The sequence below is a fragment of the Toxotes jaculatrix genome, chromosome 5 (assembly GCF_017976425.1).
Source record: "Toxotes jaculatrix isolate fToxJac2 chromosome 5, fToxJac2.pri, whole genome shotgun sequence".
In the NCBI taxonomy this organism is placed as follows: Eukaryota; Metazoa; Chordata; class Actinopteri; family Toxotidae; genus Toxotes; species Toxotes jaculatrix.
In genome coordinates this window covers 3,616,425-3,640,532 of record NC_054398.1, presented here as the reverse complement: position 1 = coordinate 3,640,532, position 24,108 = coordinate 3,616,425, and the positions used below count along the sequence as shown (strand labels likewise).

At 35.7% G+C, this 24,108-nt stretch overlaps 1 protein-coding gene across 1 annotated transcript; it reads right to left on the bottom strand.

Annotated features, from left to right (window-relative positions):
• Positions 1-232: 232 nt before the first annotated feature.
• rassf10a (Ras association domain family member 10a) lies at positions 233-5,324 on the bottom strand. The gene has a single exon (XM_041037731.1). It carries the CDS (start codon positions 4,911-4,913, stop codon positions 3,471-3,473), a length of 1,443 nt encoding a protein of 480 aa, XP_040893665.1. The 5' UTR covers positions 4,914-5,324; the 3' UTR covers positions 233-3,470.
• Positions 5,325-24,108: the final 18,784 nt, after the last annotated feature.

Below are 24,108 nucleotides of genomic sequence, written 5' to 3'. Positions count from 1 at the left end.
CACATATACTAAAACACTCACATTCACTCACAGCTCTCACTGTCAAGCTCTGCTGTCTTTCCATCCAGAAGATATACATGAAACCCAAACCCGTGCGTGAGAAAGATGTTCAGCCGAAGGGGGGAAGCGTCTCTTAATGCGAAAACGCTGAGCTGTTCACACATTAGAATACTCATAAAAACTCATGTCAGTCACGCCAAATAAAGCCACACCACAAGGCAGGTAGGTTTTGCTGTTTATTTCAACACTAAACAGTCGTGTGTAATAATGTGTTGACTGGTGCTACGATGCAGCCACAGTGCATCTGATTCCTCTCGCTGTAGCCTCAGAGCTGCTGATCTCCAGCCGTCTGTCCAGGACTGAGAAGCCCAAACTGTCCCTGATCAAAGGACATAAATTAGCTATCCACAGGTCATTTTGGTATTTGGATACAGCTAACAGCTAAAGCCACAGAAACAGTATCATCAGTCTCTCCTAGGTGTTACAAGGTTATTACTTTACACCATTTTACTATTAGACAAAGTGAAACATGTGAGATGTGACATTACGACAGCCTGACAAAAATACAGTGATCGATCTATTCAAAGGATTATCTCAAAATAACGTTTTCTGCTCTGTTTTGTTTTGTTTTTTGTTTTTTGTTTTTCTGTAGCTTGTTGTCATTGCAGTTCTTGGAACAAAGTACCAGGAAGAACAGCTAATACTACTTTACAGCAACTATTTCCAGGATGTAAAAAGTGAACTGATGCTTAAAATAGTTCCTGAATGTCACCGTGCTCAGAGATGCAGGGGCTGTGGGATTACTAAATGGGGCCGCTTCTCCCAAAAGCATCCTAAAATCCAGTGTTACAAGTGTTTGTATCCATGGATGGACCCAGTAGTACAGACCTCACACCCATGTAAAGATGGGTTGACTCCATTATTAAGTCAGCTTTATGCTATATATAAGCTGAGGAGCCCAAAAACATGTAAAATTTACATTGGAAGTCATGTTTTCAGTCTCCTTTGCTTTCCACAGAATGCAAGATTAAATTTGTTGATTAGACAAGAAGCTTATCATTTGAACTGTAGATTGTACTCTAGATTATTGTAGATCCATTGTGCAGACTCATGTTTCCTGGTGTGTTAGAGTTTTTTAATCTTATTCTCTTCTATTAGAGAAAATTATTTCTTAATTCAAACCTTGAAATAAACATGAGGCTTTTCTTTTTCGATCCAAACAGTTTGCGGTTGAGTAGGATGCTTTTCAGGGAAACAAGCCACCATCAGGAACAAATGGACAAAGCTCAGATTTACAGGGACACTCCAACAGTTTTACACGTGAAATTCAGTTGAGTCATTGTGAGGGGCCCTGCTCTGCCTGTGAAAACAGGTGCATAATGTTGTGTGTTGCTTTAGAGAGAGAGCAATAAAGTTTGAAAAAGTAACCCTGATGACATCATAAGGGTCGTCTAATGTTTATCTACAGCTCTAGTTTGAGACTTAATATTTTTTAATACAAAGCCTGAGTTACAAACTGGAAGTCTGGGGTTTGAAGTAGGAGGTCGGTTAGGAAGCAGAGAAGTCTGATTAAAGATACCATCAAGTTGCATTCTGGGAAATGTGGGATACTGTGTTTTTGTAGCTTGGACTCTCCTCCGTGAGGATATCTTGGACTCTGCAGTTTCAATTCTGACCATTCTTTTTCAGCTCTGTCTCCTGTGAGTACCCCCATCTTAATGGAAGTGTAAATTGCTGGAGTGCCCCTTTAATTAAACGACTGCCAAAGATGCATTTTTTTATTTGGCTCTTCCTGACACCATCAGGAAGAGGCCACACTGAATCGACTTTTTTCCATAATTGAAACCAGTGGTTCCCAATCTGGGGTTCATGGCCCCTAAATGTGGTCAAAAGAGGAATCACAAGATCGCTCATAAAAGAACAAGTTAAGAAAGAAGAACTGAGAAGTTCTGCTTTATTAAATTATGTTGATTTTTTTTAAAGACATCTATCTTTGCTTTTTCCTGTATAAAAAAGTTGATCATTTCTCACAGTTACTCACAGCTCATAGACATCTGTAACTTTTGATGAGGAGATGCTTTAAAGGGTCGCACACCAAACACCACTGGGAACCACTGCTTTAAAGCAACAGTTTGACATTTTGGGAAATATTTACCAAGAGTTAGATGAGAAGATCGATACCAGCCAGCAGCCTGTGTTAGTTTTTATACTTTTTGTATGTATTAAAGAAAAGAGACATAATGTTTGAATTAGCGATCTGTAGAAGTGTTGGTACGTGGATTTTGATATCTTTGGATAGAGCCAGTCTAGCTGTTTGCCCACATTTCCAGTCTTTATGCTTAGCTAACCTCAGTGGCTGCAGGCTGTAGCCTTACGTTTACCTGTCAGACCACAGATATGATATTGGTCTTCTCATCTAACCCTCAGTAGGAAAAGTGAATGATCAAACTTCCCTAAATTATGGAAGCATTCTTTTAAACAAACATGAAACAGCCACTAACGGGCTGTGATGGCCGAGCAGGAATCAAATGTTTCATCTTTAAATCCAGCCTATGAATCTGAGCAAGCACAGCACAGCCTGTAGGTGATACTGCATACAACTCTTAACACGTGACTAAATAAATATGACTTCTTGTGCTTAAGAGACAGACGTTACATTTATTCTGAGGACAATATCAAGTGGTCTATCAACTCTGCTGATTTGGCAAGGTTAGGATAAGTGTTTCAACTCCTATTCACAATATCTGCAGTTTTTTTTTCCTAAATCTGATAAAAGCCTGAACGCAAAGCAGTTCTGGATACTAATTTGATGATTTCTCTAAATTTCAATCCTATTTTGAAGGGAACTGATCCCACTTTTATTATTTGTTCCACTGAGTGAGCTTTGATAGCGTGTTTGTAGCTGATCTATCTATCTGTGCAGAGGTGGATAGCAGACTGTACTTCACTGTGCATTAAGCTACGCTTGATGTTGACCTTTTTAAAGGGAATCTGTCCACCTGTGGCCATTAGGCCTGCTTACAGAGTGCCTCTGAAACAACACTCAGCCTTCCCTTCCAGTCGCTTCAGCAAGTTATCAGACTCTATTGTGAAACGGTGAGCTGCTGTTAACTGTTTGTAAACCAGTGATCAAGCATACCTTAAAGTTAGTTTGAGGACTACACATTATAAGTGGCGTGTTATAATACTCTTCTAGGCTAGTTCTCCTAATAAGTGGTACTTTGTTGACTCTCCTCATGGAGGTCAAAGGTCAGCTATGGAGCAGCAGGGCCTATCAAACCTCTAAGCATGCTGTCCCTCCTAGCTTATTGTGCAACGACTACATATAGAAATTATTGCTATAGAATAACAGTGTCCGTACTGAGGTGCATTTGGAGTAAGGAAGACCATCTCCCAGTATTGCCAACACTGATTTCTCTGCCCCTGAGTTTGTGGCTGAAAAGTCCGATATGCTTCCAAACACAGTGAGTTTATACCAGTGACTCACACACAGGTGGGTTGTCAGAGTCCTGGCTGTGCATAGAGCTCAGGCCTGTGTCCGAGTCCTCGTCGTTCGTGTTACAGGACTTGGACAGACCTCTGGCCTGCTCCACCCAGCCGCTGCTCTTCTCCGATGGTGCAGGCTCAGTCTCAGCACCTGCTGCGCCCAGCTCCTCCTTACCATCCTCAGTCACTTTGTCGTTCACCTGCTCTATCTCCATGGTCTCAACTTTGGCCAGCAGGTCCAGCAGTTCACTCTCCTTGGTCTCCCAGAGTGCCAGACTCAGGTCCAAGTCCCCCCTGATGGCCTCCAGGTCTGTCTTCAGCCTCAGGCCAATGTACAGACTGGTGTCCAGCTGGGTTTTGATCCTCTCCTCCTCCAGTGAAAGCTCGTTCTCAGACAGACTTTCAACATCTGGTTCCACAGCTGGAGCGGCAGATGCGGCCAGGCACATCTCCTCCGCGACGCTGTCTGTGTCCTTTGCGGGCTCCGCTCCTTTCTCCTCGCGCCGGCGCTTCATCCACCGCCAGTTGAGCTCCTCCTGTATCTCTCCGGTGATGCTCTCCACGAGCGCCTCGCGCTCCGTCAGCTCCTCCTGCAGCCGGACCACCTCCTCGCACCGACGCGCGTACTCCTCAAACTGCGCGAGCGCTTCCGCCGTACACCGCGCGTCCTGCCGCTCCGCTTTGCGCTTAGAGTCCGACGAAGCAGGAGCCTCGGATGAGGTGTCCACCATGTATGTGTCCTGCACATAGTTCACCCCGTGTCTCTTGATGCGGTCGAAGTGCACTTTGGCCTCGTAGCGCTCGATCTCCCGGTCTAGCTCCTTGATCCTCTGGATCTGCTGGCGGATAGTGTGGTCCTGGGAGATCACCAAGTGAACCAGCGTCTCCATCTTTTCCACGGAGCTCTTATCTTTAGAAACAGTCTGCTCTTTCTTTTTGTTCATCTTATCCAACTTCCTAAAAGCCTTCCTGACTATGCGTCTCTGTTTCTCCTGGGACAGGTTGGCGGCTGCGGCCGCGGCGGTCCAGCAGGTCTTGGCGGTGCCCTTGAGCACGCCGCCCGGACCGCCGCTCTCTCGGCTCTGGACCACCCGGGCCTCGGCGCTGCGGGGCCCGTTGTTGGGCAGCGATGCCTCGTTTTTGACCAGGACGAAGCGGACATTCTCCTGCTCGTCTCCCCAGGCGCTCCACAGCCGGAGGATTTTAGTCTTGTTAGGTAAAATCCTCTCGAAGCCCCTCCATTTCTCCACCACGCAGTAGGACTGGGGGGAGCCGGACAGCATCGCGGCCGAGGTCCCCTGCCGCAGGTTCTGGTCCTCAAGCAGAACTTTGACCACATCGGCGCAAGTGGTTCGCTTTGTCAGCCCGGAGACCAGCTTCTCCTCCCTGCATACCCACACAGAGATCTTCCCCTCCTCTGGGTCCATCTCCGGCTCAACTTCGAGACAGAAAAGTTACTTCAGTGTATCCTGTGAATCAGTCTGTCTGTGGCAACTCAGGGGGTAAAAAGACGAAAGTAATCTTGAGATTTCTGACTACGTTTGTAGTTAATTTAAACATAATGATCAGGAAAATAAAAATCGAAGCACAATATTGTTCATCCAAAAACAAATTCTCTGCGCTCCGTCGCTGTTTATAAGTCCGCTCCTTAAATTCGCTCAGAAGACCGAACACATAACCTCGTTAGACCTTGAAGAACCGCCGGCGTCGTCTTAAGAAAAATTACATCCATTTATTTGCAGGGCTGCCTGCCGGGACCTCATCCCTCTCTACCCGGCAGATTGATCTCAGCCCTGCGCACTGCTCCGGAGAGGAGAGGAGGAGAGGTGCGTCCTTGTCACAGGACAGGCAGCTCTGCTGTGTGGGACAAAGCAGGAGGGGGCTGTAACGGCTGGGACACGCCTCCCTGCCTCGCTATCCGTCTCTCCCTCTCTGTCTCTCTCTCTCACACACACAGTGATACAACATGCTGTAGCTGAGTTTGATCTTGGATCTGATGACAGGGTGGCCTCCTGCTAGCTGCTTGATTTTACAATGAATGAATCTGAGGAGTTTATGAGTCCATGTGGCCTCCACAGACACCACATCTGAACCCAGCTCGACATCTCTGCTCTCCACCACCATTGTTAGGCCAAGAGCAGTATTCACATACTACAGAGTTGTTCAGAACTTGTGCTGAGCAGCACTGAAGCTGGTGGCTCTTGTTGGACAAGCACTTTACTTACTGAGAGGCTTTTTGTTGGTTTGTCCTTTAGGTTATCAGCAGCATGTGCCTCCTGGTTGTGCCTCAACTTCAAGATTAATGGTCTGGACAAATGTACTACCTGCTATTAAATGCAATATAATCCACAGCTATACCAACTAAATCTTAGTCAGTATGAGAAGTAAAGTCTGAACCATTTTTGTTTGTTTTTTTTACCCTTTGGGTTTGCTGTGGTGCTTCTTTCTATTCTCACTGAGCCATTTTTATCCCCCCTGGATTTCTGCACTAAAGTCATGTTTGATCTCCTACCAACCCTCACAGGGCGATCTCATTGTCTTGTTATATTTGTGAAGAATTAACCACATGTTGGAGCAGCTCTGCATCTTCTGTAGATGTTTTTAATAGTGTTTTCTTTTTCTTTTTTTTTTCTCCTGATGTTCCATACAAACCAGAACTAATGAGTCCAGGTTACAAGCCAAGAACAACCACAGACTAAAGCTAAAATTACTGATGAAGCTCTTAGTCAGCAGTGTTACACTGCAGCCTGCATTGTTATACTGTTTCATCTTCATAATCTCCACACAGCTGAATGCTTCAGCTCTCAGATGGATTGAGCATAAAGCAGAAGGAAATCCATCTATTACACCCTGCAGAGTTCTCACATCGTGTCTGACCCCGTAATCTGCTCTCTCAACTATTTCAGGCCAGGATATGGTCCATGAAACTCATAAAAGGACTTATTTATTTATCTGCATCAAGAGTGTTTTGTTGTGGGCATATGTCTGTGTGTGTGTGTGTGTGTGTGTGTGTGTGTGTTACATTAATGGCAAGTGTTCATCCTCACCAGCCGCCATTAGTCTGTTTGTGTAGTGTAACCTCAGCTCAGAGTGATGCATCAGGCCGAGTTTGTTTGGTAAGAAAACCATCTGGGAACGTGAAAACACACTAATGCATGTGTGTGTGCTCAACATAGAGTGTTACTCACAGCAGCATCTGCACACACACTCAGAGCATGCAGTGCACTAGATTTGGATAAAGAGGATTGTCCGTGCCACGTCTGGGATGTGAGATAACACTGAATGTTTTTTCTTATCTTTGATCTCATTTCCTGTGAGGTCATCGTGACTGTCTGACCTGAAGACTGGGTGTTAAAGGTTTGGTGATTCCAGGTTTACCACAACAAATGTGACCACAAAGGAAGTCCAGCAAACCCAAACATGTCACCAAAATGCCCTGGTGCTTTAAAAATCACTCATATGTGAAAATAAAGTCTTAGGTGTGAGCATCAAGGTCTGAATCTGATGGATGAAACACTGATTAGTAAAAACAAACAAAAACGAAACAAAGCAGAACAACAAACAGGAGGCCTCTGAGCACAGTACAATTCATTTGGATGTCCCCCTTTGTGATTCAAAAAACTATTTAGTGTTATACAAAGGTGCAATCCACCAAATTTACTGAGAGGTGAAATAATACCATTATCTTATTAACAAATTAAATTGAATGATAAGGGCTGTTACTGCAAATGAATGTGTGAGAGCCAATGTTTTATCATGCTGTGGACAGATGGATGGATTTTTTGGAGTGTGGCTCCCTCTAATGTTCAAATGAGATATTGCATGTTTGGAGCCACATTCTACTGGTGAAGTTCTTCATTTACCTCATTTACACAAAATAATTGTACAGTTTTTCTCAGTTGCTTTGCCATATGCTTGTTGTGTAAATCCTCATATGCAAAACGTCTGAGCCAAATGTCAGAGCCTGTCAAACAGAAATGTTTCTCATATTTCAGTCATCTCCTGCCGTCATAACACCAAAGATTCCGTGAATAACACGTTAATCTTCAGCTTGTGACACATGAAACTCGTTATCCATTATTTCTTAAACACATTTCCTGAACTACAGCAACTACAACAATCTTTTGGTATGTGAAGCCCTCCCCTACATGTTTCGGCTGTGACTAACAGCAACATGTTAATCTGTGTCCAACTTTCCCTCTGACTGAGCACATCAGAGGAGGCACATCTTTCACTCTGTGTGAGAGGAGTGTTGTCCCTCTCTCTGACATCTGCTCCGTGTTCAGTATCTGTTACCTACATAAAACTACCGTAAATTTACCTTGTGATGCTGATTGAATTTAAAGATTCATCTGTTATCAGGTCTTTTTAATCAATCATGTTTTATAAAACTTATCTCTCTGAAAAGTTAAGACAGTTAGCTTTAGTACTTTGGATGTGAGGATTTACACCAGGGGTGGGCAATTATTTTTTCCAAAGGGCAGCATGAGAAACCTGAGCTGTGCTAGAGGGCCGAACCAACAATAACCTGAACTTAAGTATATTCAATATTAATTTCCTCCAACTGTAAAGAGCAGTAAATTATATAATTTTGATTATGCTACTGGTAATCAAAAGACTAAGGATATTCTATTACAATAAAGATATAAAATAGTGGAGTAAGTCAAAAATACAAGTCATAAACAGGAAAACAATAATTACATCAGTATTTCATTTTATTTTTAACACATAACTCAGAAATACTGAATAGTTGTTTTGCAAATAAGAGCAATTAACTTAATACAAAAAGCAATGCTTTAGATGTCTTTCAGTTTACTTTTCTCATTCAGTGAGAAAAATCAAGTCTGTTTTGGGCTTTAACAAGTGAAGCACTGAAATCTAGCTGAAGGTCTGAGGTGGATATTGGAAGGATAGCTGAGAAGGAAGCTGAGAAGGTGAATCAGTGATAGAGGATCTGTGTTTGGATTTGTTGAACTTCGACACTGAGAAAGTCTGTTCACATAGGTGGATCCAAAGAGGACTAGGATCTTGTGTGCATGCCTCCTCATGTGCTGAAAGTTCTCCTCTTTGACGGAAGAGTAAAATTCAAGCAGTGAGACGGACCTGAAGTGCTCTGCCAGAAGCGTTCAGACTGCAGGTCATTGAGACCAAGCTGAACATCACTGGGTGCATTATCCACTTTGCATGTGCGATATGACATAACTTGCCCTGGCAGCTGCGTCCCTGGTAGAGCTGTGTCGATAAAAATCGATTCTCCTATTCTCATTTTATTTTGTAAGGCTTGATACGTACTTGCTCGCGTACGAACGCGCGTCATCGAATTCACGCATGCGCGCGTGGTGTGAAGCTACCAAACAATGAACATGGCGTCAGACAGTACGCAGTGCTTACTGTCCGACGTAATTTAGTAATGCCCAAGTTTGCACTTTTTTATTTTTAACGTTAACTAAGCATTGCTTTCTGTCCGACGACGCAAATTCGTACGTGAGCACGTACGTATCAATCCTTACAAAATAAAATGAGAATAGGAGAATCGATTTTATCGACACAGCTCTAATCCCTGGATGTGTGAAGTCTCGTAAAAATATCTTTGTTGGTTTTGCAGTTTAGCCAGCAAAGCATCCCACTCCTTGACCCGCTCTTCATCAGACAAGTTCTATTTTTCTGCATGTTTAGTCGCGTAGTGCCGATTTAAATTATAGTCTTTGAACACAGCGACCTCTACACCACAAAGCACAGAGCTTTTCCTTTGACTTCTGTAAAAAAAAAAGAAATATGTTGCAGTTCGTGTCTTGTTAAAAATGCGGTATTCGGTATCAATCTTTTTTTTGTATGAGCCATAGACTGTAAAAAACATGGACGTAGCACCCGTGACGTCACCCATTGGTTTCGGGGAGTCGGTTTTGTGACCAAACCATGGGCATTTGAGCTGCGCCATCTTGGATTTTAGTGGGCGTGTACTTTCCATATTTGGCGGAGAGGCGGTTACTCTACGGGTCAGCCAGGGTCAGCCGGCCGAGAACCCGCCCACTTAGCTCGAAGCAACCGAGCTAGCCTAAGGCTAATCAGCTAGGCTAACAAGCTAAGCGGTAGCTACACGCAGCTACATCCACCACACGACAGTCCCCGAGTCCGACCCGACTAGCTCGAACCGTGCGACCGCGACACAGCGAGCGCTCATACCTGAAGGTAAGTTCCTTACAAACTATAACACCACAGCACTTGAAATAATAATTAATCTTTTACTGAGATCATACATTAATCTTAAAAGTGAACGTTAACGTCAACTCTTTTAAATTACTATGTAGAATGATGTTAAGAATTTTTTTCAAGAACTTTAATATTTGTTACAAGACGTGGTGGATGACTTTCAGATAGAGAGGTGTGGAGCTGCAGGGTTTGGTGGACTTGTGGGGGGAAATTTATTTCTAGCCTATTATTTAACTGTGAAACAGTCATTATTATTTCATATTAATAACATATATTAAAACGTTAAAAATAACATTATTATCTTACTAATGATAGCAGTAAGAATAATTATAATGATAATAATATATCAAAATGTTTAATATTTAATATTTACTGACTTTCACCGCTGGATATTAAAACGTTAAAAACATTATTATTGTAATGCTAATGATAGCAATAAGAATAATTATGATAATAATAATATATCAAAATGTTTAATATATATATCACAATATGCACCACAACCGTTTTAGTGTTATTTAGGCTTAAAATTCTTACATAAATTAAAGCTGCAAGCAGCGATGGGCGGGCCCTTGCACACCTTGCGAGCCGCGGGAGTCACAGCCAGCGCAGCCACGCACAAGAGTCCTCCCATGTCCTCTCCTCTCTCCTGCTCTTTTGAGCACAGCAGTATAGAGCAACAGAAAAGACATGGCCTCCTCCCAGCAGGGGGCACTATGAGTGTATCATCAAATGAGCATATAAATGAGTTGAGAGTGTTAAGGTCATCCTGATTATCTGTGCAGAGCAAACATGTAATTTGGTTTAATGGTTAGTGTGTTATTTGTAAATTACTTTAGTGTTGTTTAGAGTTTATGTAGACATTTCAATGGTGTTATTTTCAGCCACATATGTTAAAAATACCAGGATGTCCTTGGTTAAATATATCCTGGCATTTGTGGAAAAAGTTAACTTTAATGGACATTTGTACTTTGAGTGAGTTGTGTTTATGTGACTACATGTGTAACGTGGTTACAAGAAAGTTGCACATGTTAAGAAAAAGTATCATGAAGTTTGTCAGAGGATAACTCACACAGTCAGTGTTCAGTTTGAGAGTTGCCGATGAAGCAGATTAATGGAGCCTGTTGTCAAAAGATAGACATTGTTTTTCCAAGCATTGTATAATTTGTATTTTAACCATACACATTTCATGATTAAATGTAGGGAGGTGGGACTTTAGTTGAGTGGGACTAGTTGTTTTGTTCAGTGGTGTCTTATGATTGATGAATGATGTCTGTGGCCATATCCCATTTTGTTTTGGGAATTTTGCCAAAGTGTGAATAAAACAACAAGGTGAGTTTAGGTAGACATTTTTGCCATGTGGATGATTTGGTAATAGTTAAAGCTTTGTATAATTTGTATAGTGCGTTGGTTTTTGGTTAGATGGGGTTTATTTTGGCAGTACAAATGTTGATCTGCATTGTAAGATGAATTATCTGTGCAGATAAAACATGTAATTTGGTTTGATGGACAGTGTGTTATTTGTAAATCACCTTAGTGTTGGTTAGAGTTTGTGGATGGAGGTTGAGAATGTTTTAGTGATTAAAAGCAATTTCACAATGGTTGCGGCTTGTTGATGTACACAGGTGTTATTAAAACACATTTAAACAGTTCTAGCTTTGGTGTAGTTGAGATATGATGCAGAACAGAGGTATGTTGCAGTCTTTTTTACCTGTTTTTCTGAACTTATATTTTTATATGTACTGTGTTTTTATTGCTGGAGCACAACAGAGCTCTGGTGCATTTTCTACATTTCTAATGTGTTTGTGTGCTCTTTACATGTCCAAATCCTTTGCTTTCTCTACTTTCTCAACAATTAAGACTATTTCAAATCATATACAATTATGTACATCACCACTTACCCACAGATGTAGCAGTAATACCTACATATATGTCATACATTATTCAAAGTAAAGTTTTCTTTCCTACATTACAACAGCATTTCCACGAATGCCATATCTCATTCTAACTAGATATGTTGATAACAATATTTAAGAAATGCTGTTGAAATATAGGTTTTGCTTTACATTTACATCACTTCAAAAAGCAAAAGGCACTGGTTATGGTACACCTAGTACTCTAGGGCGGGGTTCAATTCCCTGCAGTGCCCTGCTAATAGATTGATGATGTAAGATCCACACAAAATCCTAAATCTACACAGCTTGTCATGACAACTCCATGTTAACACATCTATGCAGAATGTATGTATTTCCATTATATAGCTCACAGGGCACACTGACATAAACAGACATTTATGGCTCCAAGTAAAAGGAGCTCAACTGCACCAGTGCCTCCACTATCTTCTCTTCTTTCCAACAGCCCTAATCTCATCTGCTCTCCAGATATTCAGAGACATACAAATGTACAAAAGACATGTCTACTCCCCCAGTAGGTGCTGTGTGTGTGTAGCATAATATGAGCATGTCACTGTGTTCTCTTTTGTATGCTGATCAGTCTCTCCCTCTTCATCTGATCTGCTTTCCATTGAACTACATGAAAAATACACACATTTCCTATTCCCAGTACATCAGTACATCAATCTGTTGTGAATCACATGACCAACATGACTGTAAAGTTTGATCCACACTGGATGAAGTATGTGGGAGATACAGACACAAATACATCCATTTCCTGTGTGTTGGCGAAAGGTCAAATTCCACCAGACCATGTAACCCAGACCAAAGCTTTTCACAACTTTAAGTCAAGAAGGCCTTAAGAGCAAACAGAGCAATTTACAGCATGATCGGACCATTCTCCTAGGACGAGTTTGTTAAAGTACAAGCCGTGCGAGACACAGAATGGTGGCATTTTTTTCAAAAGAGCAGACTTCCTGTACATCGTAGAACTTTCCTCAAAGAGACTTTTTTTCTCGTATGGACGTGGTGCATCTGTATACCAGATTTCAAGTCCGTGGGTCTTACTTGGAATATTTTCACACTCTAGGGGCGCTACAGAGCTGTTTGGCCACGCTCAGTCTCACGGACAGTGTCAAACAAGAACTTTCGTAGGGGGAAAATTTTGGGCAAAGTTTGGTGAGTTTTTGAGCACGTTCAGGGGGTCAAATTAGCCTACAAAGCAGTGGAAGAAAAATAAAAGAGGAGGAGAGTAATAATAATCCCTTCAGTTACAATAAGACTTCATACGAATTTCATGCTTGGGCCTTAATGAATAAGGTATAATATAGGAAGGCTTCAAAATAGGCCCCCAAAAAAGTCATACTTTAGTATGGCCTCAAAATACGCAAAAAAAGGTCATAGTATATTAAGGCTGAAAAATATGCCAAAAAAGTCATACTTTAGAATGGCCTCAAAATGTCATTAAAAAATGTCATAAGGGGATAAGGCATCAAAATATGCCAAAAAGAGTCATATTTTAGTAAGACCTCAAAATGTCATAAAAAAAACATCATAGTATAGTTAGGAGTCAAAATCGGCCAAAAAAAGTCAAAAATTTTTTTAACCTCAAAATGTCATAAAAAACGTCATAGTATAATAAGGCGTCAAAATCGGCCAAAAAAAGTCAAAAAAAATTTTGACCTCAAAATGTCATAAAAAACATCATAGTATAGTAAGGCGTCAAAATCGGACAAAAAAAGTCAAAAATTTTTTTGACCTCAAAATGTCATAAAAAACGTCATAGTATAGTAAGGCGTCAAAATCGGCCAAAAAAAGTCAACATTTTTTTTGACCTCAAAATGTCATAAAAAACGTCATAGTATAGTAAGGCGTCAAACTCAGCCAAAAAAAGTCTAAAAATTTTTTGACCTCAAAATGTCATAAAAAACGTCATAGTATAGTAAGGTGTTTTTTTCGGCCAAAAAAAAAAAAAAAAATTTTGACCTCAAAATGTCATAAAAAACGTCATAGTATAGTAAGGCGTCAAAATCGGACAAAAAAAGTCAAAATTTTTTTTTACCTCAAAATGTCATAAAAAACGTCATAGTATAGTAAGGCGTCAAAATCGGACAAAAAAAGTCAAAAATTTTTTTGACCTCAAAATGTCATAAAAAACGTCATAGTATAGTAAGGCGTCAAAATCGGACAAAAAAAGTCAAAAATTTTTTTGACCTCAAAATGTCATAAAAAACGTCATAGTATAGTAAGGCGTCAAAATCGGCCAAAAAAAGTCAAAAAATTTTTTGACCTCAAAATGTCATAAAAAACGTCATAGTATAGTAAGGCGTTTTTTTCGTACAAAAAAAGTTAAAATTTTTTTTGACCTCAAAATGTCATAAAAAACGTCATAGTATAGTAAGGCGTTTTTTTCGGACAAAAAAAGTCAAAATTTTTTTTAACCTCAAAATGTCATAAAAAACGTCATAGTATAGTAAGGCGTTTTTTTCGGCCAAAAAAAGTCAAATTTTTTTTTGACCTCAAAATGTCATAAAACACGTCATAGTATAGTAAGGCGTCAAAATCGGACAAAAAAAGTCAAAATTTTTTTTGACCTCAAAAAGTCATAAAAAACGTCATAGTATAGTATGCTTTTTTTTTTGGCCAAAAAAGGTTAAAATTTTTTTTGACCTCAAAATGTCATAAAAAACGTCATAGTATAGTAAGGCGTTTTTTTCGGCCAAAAAAAGTCTAATTTTTTTTTTACCTCAAAATGTCATAAAAAACGTCATAGTATAGTAAGGCGTCAAAATCGGACCAAAAAAAGTCAAAAAATTTTTTGACCTCAAAATGTCATAAAAAACGTCATAGTATAGTAAGGCGTCAAATTCGGACAAAAAAAGTCAAAATTTTTTTTGACCTCAAAAAGTCATAAAAAACGTCATAGTATAGTATGCCGTTTTTTTCGGCCAAAAAAAGTCAAATTTTTTTTTGACCTCAAAATGTCATAAAAAACGTCATAGTATAGTAAGGCGTCAAAATCGGACAAAAAAAGTCAAAAAAATTTTTGACCTCAAAATGTCATAAAAAACGTCATAGTATAGTATGCCGTTTTTTTTGGCCAAAAAAAGTCAAAAAAAATGTTGACCTCAAAATGTCATAAAAAACGTCATAGTATAGTAAGGCGTCAAAATCGGACAAAAAAAGTCAAAATTTTTTTTGACCTCAAAAAGTCATAAAAAACGTCATAGTATAGTATGCCGTTTTTTTCGGCCAAAAAAAGTCAAATTTTTTTTTGACCTCAAAATGTCATAAAAAACGTCATAGTATAGTAAGGCGTCAAAATCGGACAAAAAAAGTCAAAAAAATTTTTGACCTCAAAATGTCATAAAAAACGTCAGTATAGTAAGGCGTTTTTTTCGGCCAAAAAAAGTCAAATTTTTTTTTGACCTCAAAATGTCATAAAAAACGTCATAGTATAGTAAGGCGTCAAAATCGGACAAAAAAAGTCAAAATTTTTTTTGACCTCAAAAAGTCATAAAAAACGTCATAGTATAGTATGCTTTTTTTTTTGGCCAAAAAAGTCAAAAAATTTTTTTGACCTCAAAATGTCATAAAAAACGTCATAGTATAGTAAGGCGTTTGTTTCGGCCAAAAAAAGTCTAATTTTTTTTTTACCTCAAAATGTCATAAAAAACGTCATAGTATAGTAAGGCGTCAAAATCGGACCAAAAAAAGTCAAAAAATTTTTTGACCTCAAAATGTCATAAAAAACGTCACAGTATAGTAAGGCGTCAAATTCGGACAAAAAAAGTCAAAATTTTTTTTGACCTCAAAAAGTCATAAAAAACGTCATAGTATAGTATGCCGTTTTTTTTGGCCAAAAAAAGTCAAAAAAAATGTTGACCTCAAAATGTCATAAAAAACGTCATAGTATAGTAAGGCGTCAAAATCGGACAAAAAAAGTCAAAATTTTTTTTGACCTCAAAAAGTCATAAAAAACGTCATAGTATAGTATGCCGTTTTTTTCGGCCAAAAAAAGTCAAATTTTTTTTTGACCTCAAATGTCATAAAAAACGTCATAGTATAGTAAGGCGTCAAAATCGGACAAAAAAAGTCAAAAAAATTTTTGACCTCAAAATGTCATAAAAAACGTCAGTATAGTAAGGCGTTTTTTTCGGCCAAAAAAAGTCAAATTTTTTTTTGACCTCAAAATGTCATAAAAAACGTCATAGTATAGTAAGGCGTCAAAATCGGACAAAAAAAGTCAAAATTTTTTTTGACCTCAAAAAGTCATAAAAAACGTCATAGTATAGTATGCTTTTTTTTTTGGCCAAAAAAGGTTAAAATTTTTTTTGACCTCAAAATGTCATAAAAAACGTCATAGTATAGTAAGGCGTTTTTTTCGGCCAAAAAAAGTCTAATTTTTTTTTTACCTCAAAATGTCATAAAAAACGTCATAGTATAGTAAGGCGTCAAAATCGGACCAAAAAAAGTCAAAAAATTTTTTGACCTCAAAATGTCATAAAAAACGTCATAGTATAGTAAGGCGTCAAAATCGGACCAAAAAAAGTCAAAAAAATTTTTGACCTCAAAATGTCATAAAAAACGTCATAGTATAGTAAGGCGTCAAAATCGGACAAAAAAAGTAATAAAATTTTTTGACCTCAAAATGTCATAAAAAACGTCATAGTATAGTAAGGCGTTTTTTTCGTACCAAAAAAGTCAAAAAATTTTTTGACCTCAAAATGTCATAAAAAACGTCATAGTATAGTATGCCGTTTTTTTTGGCCAAAAAAAGTCAAGAAAAATTTTGACCTCAAAATGTCATAAAAAACGTCATAGTATAGTAAGGCGTCAAAATCGGACAAAAAAAGTCAAAATTTTTTTTGACCTCAAAAAGTCATAAAAAACGTCATAGTATAGTATGCCGTTTTTTTTTGGCCAAAAAAAGTCAAATTTTTTTTTGACCTCAAAAAGTCATAAAAAACGTCATAGTATAGTATGCCTTTTTTTTGGCCAAAAAAAGTCAAAAAATTTTTTGACCTCAAAATGTCATAAAAAACGTCATAGTATAGTAAGGCGTCAAAATCGGCCAAAAAAAGTCAAAAAATTTTTTGACCTCAAAATGTCATAAAAAACGTTATAGTATAGTAAGGCGTTTTTTTCGTACAAAAAAAGTCAAAAAATTTTTTGACCTCAAAATGTCATAAAAAACGTCATAGTATAGTATGCCGTTTTTTTCGGCCAAAAAAAGTCAAATTTTTTTTTGACCTCAAAATGTCATAAAAAACGTCATAGTATAGTAAGGCGTTTTTTTCGGACAAAAAAAGTCAAAAATTTTTTTTTACCTCAAAATGTCATAAAAAACGTCATAGTATAGTAAGGCGTCAAAATCGGACAAAAAAAGTCAAAAATTTTTTTGACCTCAAAATGTCATAAAAAAACGTCATAGTATAGTATGCCGTTTTTTTCGGACAAAAAAAGTCAAAATTTTTTTTGACCTCAAAATGTCATAAAAAACGTCATAGTATAGTAAGGCGTCAAAATCGGACAAAAAAAGTCAAAAATTTTTTTGACCTCAAAATGTCATAAAAAACGTCATAGTATAGTAAGGCGTCAAAATCGGACAAAAAAAGTCCAAATTTTTTTTGACCTTAAAATGTCATAAAAAACGTCATAGTATAGTAAGGCGTCAAAATCGGCCAAAAAAAGTCAAAAATTTTTTTGACCTCAAAATGTCATAAAAAACGTCATAGTATAGTAAGGCGTTTTTTTCGTACAAAAAAAGTCAAAAAAATTTTTGACCTCAAAATGTCATAAAAAACGTCATAGTATAGTAAGGCGTTTTTTTCGGACAAAAAAAGTCAAAATTTTTTTTGACCTCAAAATGTCATAAAAAACGTCATAGTATAGTATGCCGTTTTTTTCGGCCAAAAAAAGTCAAATTTTTTTTTGACCTCAAAATGTCATAAAAAACGTCATAGTATAGTATGCTTTTTTTTTGGCCAAAAAAAGTCAAAAATTTTTTTGACCTCAAAATGTCATAAAAAACGTCATAGTATAGTATGCTTTTTTTTTTGGCCAAAAAAAGTCAAAAAATTTTTTGACCTCAAAATGTCATAAAAAACGTCATAGTATAGTAAGGCGTTTTTTTCGGCCAAAAAAAGTCAACATTTTTTTTTTACCTCAAAATGTCATAAAAAACGTCATAGTATAGTAAGGCGTCAAAATCGGACAAAAAAAGTCAAAAATTTTTTTGACCTCAAAAAGTCATAAAAAACGTCATAGTATAGTATGCTTTTTTTTTTGGCCAAAAAAAGTTAAAATTTTTTTTGACCTCAAAATGTCATAAAAAACGTCATAGTATAGTAAGGCGTCAAAATCGGACAAAAAAAGTCAAAATTTTTTTTGACCTCAAAATGTCATAAAAAACGTCATAGTATAGTATGTTTTTTTTTTGGCCAAAAAAAGTCAAAATTTTTTTTGACCTCAAAATGTCATAAAAAACGTCATAGTATAGTAAGGCGTTTTTTTCGGCCAAAAAAAGTCAACATTTTTTTTTTACCTCAAAATGTCATAAAAAACGTCATAGTATAGTAAGGCGTCAAATTCGGACCAAAAAAGTCAAAATTTTTTTTGACCTCAAAATGTCATAAAAAACGTCGTAGTATAGTATGTTTTTTTTTTGGCCAAAAAAAGTCAACATTTTTTTTTGACCTCAGAATGTCATAAAAAACGTCATAGTATAGTAAGGCGTTTGTTTCGGCCAAAAAAAGTCTAATTTTTTTTTTACCTCAAAATGTCATAAAAAACGTCATAGTATAGTAAGGCGTCAAAATCGGACCAAAAAAAGTCAAAAAATTTTTTGACCTCAAAATGTCATAAAAAACGTCACAGTATAGTAAGGCGTCAAATTCGGACAAAAAAAGTCAAAATTTTTTTTGACCTCAAAAAGTCATAAAAAACGTCATAGTATAGTATGCCGTTTTTTTTGGCCAAAAAAAGTCAAAAAAAATGTTGACCTCAAAATGTCATAAAAAACGTCATAGTATAGTAAGGCGTCAAAATCGGACAAAAAAAGTCAAAATTTTTTTTGACCTCAAAAAGTCATAAAAAACGTCATAGTATAGTATGCCGTTTTTTTCGGCCAAAAAAAGTCAAATTTTTTTTTGACCTCAAATGTCATAAAAAACGTCATAGTATAGTAAGGCGTCAAAATCGGACAAAAAAAGTCAAAAAAATTTTTGACCTCAAAATGTCATAAAAAACGTCAGTATAGTAAGGCGTTTTTTTCGGCCAAAAAAAGTCAAATTTTTTTTTGACCTCAAAATGTCATAAAAAACGTCATAGTATAGTAAGGCGTCAAAATCGGACAAAAAAAGTCAAAATTTTTTTTGACCTCAAAAAGTCATAAAAAACGTCATAGTATAGTATGCTTTTTTTTTTGGCCAAAAAAGGTTAAAAATTTTTTTGACCTCAAAATGTCATAAAAAACGTCATAGTATAGTAAGGCGTTTTTTTCGGCCAAAAAAAGTCTAATTTTTTTTTTACCTCAAAATGTCATAAAAAACGTCATAGTATAGTAAGGCGTCAAAATCGGACCAAAAAAAGTCAAAAAATTTTTTGACCTCAAAATGTCATAAAAAACGTCATAGTATAGTAAGGCGTCAAATTCGGACAAAAAAAGTCAAAATTTTTTTTGACCTCAAAAAGTCATAAAAAACGTCATAGTATAGTATGCCGTTTTTTTCGGCCAAAAAAAGTCAAATTTTTTTTTGACCTCAAAATGTCATAAAAAACGTCATAGTATAGTAAGGCGTCAAAATCGGACAAAAAAAGTCAAAAAAATTTTTGACCTCAAAATGTCATAAAAAACGTCATAGTATAGTAAGGCGTCAAAATCGGACAAAAAAAGTAATAAAATTTTTTGACCTCAAAATGTCATAAAAAACGTCATAGTATAGTAAGGCGTTTTTTTCGTACCAAAAAAGTCAAAAAATTTTTTGACCTCAAAATGTCATAAAAAACGTCATAGTATAGTATGCCGTTTTTTTTGGCCAAAAAAAGTCAAGAAAAATTTTGACCTCAAAATGTCATAAAAAACGTCATAGTATAGTAAGGCGTCAAAATCGGACAAAAAAAGTCAAAATTTTTTTTGACCTCAAAAAGTCATAAAAAACGTCATAGTATAGTATGCCGTTTTTTTTTGGCCAAAAAAAGTCAAATTTTTTTTTGACCTCAAAAAGTCATAAAAAACGTCATAGTATAGTATGCCTTTTTTTTGGCCAAAAAAAGTCAAAAAATTTTTTGACCTCAAAATGTCATAAAAAACGTCATAGTATAGTAAGGCGTCAAAATCGGCCAAAAAAAGTCAAAAAATTTTTTGACCTCAAAATGTCATAAAAAACGTCATAGTATAGTAAGGCGTTTTTTTCGTACAAAAAAAGTCAAAAAATTTTTTGACCTCAAAATGTCATAAAAAACGTCATAGTATAGTATGCCGTTTTTTTCGGCCAAAAAAAGTCAAATTTTTTTTTGACCTCAAAATGTCATAAAAAACGTCATAGTATAGTAAGGCGTTTTTTTCGGACAAAAAAAGTCAAAAAATTTTTTTTACCTCAAAATGTCATAAAAAACGTCATAGTATAGTAAGGCGTCAAAATCGGACAAAAAAAGTCAAAAATTTTTTTGACCTCAAAATGTCATAAAAAAACGTCATAGTATAGTATGCCGTTTTTTTCGGACAAAAAAAGTCAAAATTTTTTTTGACCTCAAAATGTCATAAAAAACGTCATAGTATAGTAAGGCGTCAAAATCGGACAAAAAAAGTCAAAAATTTTTTTGACCTCAAAATGTCATAAAAAACGTCATAGTATAGTAAGGCGTCAAAATCGGACAAAAAAAGTCCAAATTTTTTTTGACCTTAAAATGTCATAAAAAACGTCATAGTATAGTAAGGCGTCAAAATCGGCCAAAAAAAGTCAAAAATTTTTTTGACCTCAAAATGTCATAAAAAACGTCATAGTATAGTAAGGCGTTTTTTTCGTACAAAAAAAGTCAAAAAAATTTTTGACCTCAAAATGTCATAAAAAACGTCATAGTATAGTAAGGCGTTTTTTTCGGACAAAAAAAGTCAAAATTTTTTTTGACCTCAAAATGTCATAAAAAACGTCATAGTATAGTATGCCGTTTTTTTCGGCCAAAAAAAGTCAAATTTTTTTTTGACCTCAAAATGTCATAAAAAACGTCATAGTATAGTATGCTTTTTTTTTGGCCAAAAAAAGTCAAAAATTTTTTTGACCTCAAAATGTCATAAAAAACGTCATAGTATAGTATGCTTTTTTTTTGGCCAAAAAAAGTCAAATTTTTTTTTGACCTCAAAATGTCATAAAAAACGTCATAGTATAGTAAGGCGTTTTTTTCGGCCAAAAAAAGTCAACATTTTTTTTTTACCTCAAAATGTCATAAAAAACGTCATAGTATAGTAAGGCGTCAAAATCGGACAAAAAAAGTCAAAAATTTTTTTGACCTCAAAAAGTCATAAAAAACGTCATAGTATAGTATGCTTTTTTTTTTGGCCAAAAAAAGTTAAAATTTTTTTTGACCTCAAAATGTCATAAAAAACGTCATAGTATAGTAAGGCGTCAAAATCGGACAAAAAAAGTCAAAATTTTTTTTGACCTCAAAATGTCATAAAAAACGTCATAGTATAGTATGTTTTTTTTTTGGCCAAAAAAAGTCAAAATTTTTTTTGACCTCAAAATGTCATAAAAAACGTCATAGTATAGTAAGGCGTTTTTTTCGGCCAAAAAAAGTCAACATTTTTTTTTTACCTCAAAATGTCATAAAAAACGTCATAGTATAGTAAGGCGTCAAATTCGGACCAAAAAAGTCAAAATTTTTTTTGACCTCAAAATGTCATAAAAAACGTCGTAGTATAGTATGTTTTTTTTTTGGCCAAAAAAAGTCAACATTTTTTTTTGACCTCAGAATGTCATAAAAAACGTCATAGTATAGTAAGGCGTCAAAATCGGACAAAAAAAGTCAAAAATTTTTTTGACCTCAAAATGTCAAAAAAACGTCATAGTATAGTAAGGCGTCAAAATCGGCCAAAAAAAGTCAAAAAATTTTTTGACCTCAAAATGTCATAAAAAACGTCATAGTATAGTAAGGCGTTTTTTTCGTACAAAAAAAGTCAAAAAAATTTTTGACCTCAAAATGTCATAAAAAACGTCATAGTATAGTAAGGCGTTTTTTTCGGACAAAAAAAGTCAAAAAATTTTTTGACCTCAAAATGTCATAAAAAACGTCATAGTATAGTAAGGCGTCAAAATCGGACAAAAAAAGTCAAAAATTTTTTTGACCTCAAAAAGTCATAAAAAACGTCATAGTATAGTAAGGCGTTTTTTTTGGCCAAAAAAAGTTAAAATTTTTTTTGACCTCAAAATGTCATAAAAAACGTCATAGTATAGTAAGGCGTCAAAATCGGACAAAAAAAGTCAAAAAAATTTTTGACCTCAAAATGTCATAAAAAACGTCAGTATAGTAAGGCGTTTTTTTCGGCCAAAAAAAGTCAAATTTTTTTTTGACCTCAAAATGTCATAAAAAACGTCATAGTATAGTAAGGCGTCAAAATCGGACAAAAAAAGTCAAAATTTTTTTTGACCTCAAAAAGTCATAAAAAACGTCATAGTATAGTATGCTTTTTTTTTTGGCCAAAAAAGGTTAAAATTTTTTTTGACCTCAAAATGTCATAAAAAACGTCATAGTATAGTAAGGCGTTTTTTTCGGACAAAAAAAGTCAAAAAATTTTTTGACCTCAAAATGTCATAAAAAACGTCATAGTATAGTAAGGCGTCAAAATCGGACCAAAAAAAGTCAAAAAATTTTTTGACCTCAAAATGTCATAAAAAACGTCATAGTATAGTAAGGCGTCAAATTCGGACAAAAAAAGTCCAAATTTTTTTTGACCTCAAAAAGTCATAAAAAACGTCATAGTATAGTATGCCGTTTTTTTCGGCCAAAAAAAGTCAAATTTTTTTTTGACCTCAAAATGTCATAAAAAACGTCATAGTATAGTAAGGCGTCAAAATCGGACAAAAAAAGTCAAAAAAATTTTTGACCTCAAAATGTCATAAAAAACGTCATAGTATAGTAAGGCGTCAAAATCGGACAAAAAAAGTAATAAAATTTTTTGACCTCAAAATGTCATAAAAAACGTCATAGTATAGTAAGGCGTTTTTTTCGTACCAAAAAAGTCAAAAAATTTTTTGACCTCAAAATGTCATAAAAAACGTCATAGTATAGTATGCCGTTTTTTTTGGCCAAAAAAAGTCAAGAAAAATTTTGACCTCAAAATGTCATAAAAAACGTCATAGTATAGTAAGGCGTCAAAATCGGACAAAAAAAGTCAAAATTTTTTTTGACCTCAAAAAGTCATAAAAAACGTCATAGTATAGTATGCCGTTTTTTTTGGCCAAAAAAAGTCAAATTTTTTTTTGACCTCAAAAAGTCATAAAAAACGTCATAGTATAGTATGCCTTTTTTTTGGCCAAAAAAAGTCAAAAAATTTTTTGACCTCAAAATGTCATAAAAAACGTCATAGTATAGTAAGGCGTCAAAATCGGCCAAAAAAAGTCAAAAAATTTTTTGACCTCAAAATGTCATAAAAAACGTCATAGTATAGTAAGGCGTTTTTTTCGTACAAAAAAAGTAAAAAAATTTTTTGACCTCAAAATGTCATAAAAAACGTCATAGTATAGTATGCCGTTTTTTTCGGCCAAAAAAAGTCAAATTTTTTTTTGACCTCAAAATGTCATAAAAAACGTCATAGTATAGTAAGGCGTTTTTTTCGGACAAAAAAAGTCAAAATTTTTTTTTTACCTCAAAATGTCATAAAAAACGTCATAGTATAGTAAGGCGTCAAAATCGGACAAAAAAAGTCAAAAATTTTTTTGACCTCAAAATGTCATAAAAAACGTCATAGTATAGTAAGGCGTTTTTTTTGGCCAAAAAAAGTTAAAATTTTTTTTGACCTCAAAATGTCATAAAAAACGTCATAGTATAGTAAGGCGTCAAAATCGGACAAAAAAAGTCAAAATTTTTTTTGACCTCAAAATGTCATAAAAAACGTCATAGTATAGTATGCTTTTTGTTTGGCCAAAAAAAGTCAAAAAATTTTTTGACCTCAAAATGTCATAAAAAACGTCATAGTATAGTAAGGCGTTTTTTTCGGCCAAAAAAAGTCAACTTTTTTTTTTTACCTCAAAATGTCATAAAAAACGTCATAGTATAGTAAGGCGTCAAAATCGGACAAAAAAAGTCCAAATTTTTTTTGACCTCAAAATGTCATAAAAAACGTCATAGTATAGTAAGGCGTCAAAATCGGACAAAAAAAGTCCAAATTTTTTTTGACCTCAAAAAGTCATAAAAAACGTCATAGTATAGTATGCCGTTTTTTTCGGCCAAAAAAAGTCAAATTTTTTTTTGACCTCAAAATGTCATAAAAAACGTCATAGTATGGTAAGGCGTCAAAATC

What these genes read in the sequence shown, in the direction of transcription:
- rassf10a (XM_041037731.1), bottom strand. Translation starts at nt 4,913, where the DNA reads ATGGACCCAGAGGAGGGGAAGATCTCTGTGTGGGTATGCAGGGAGGAG.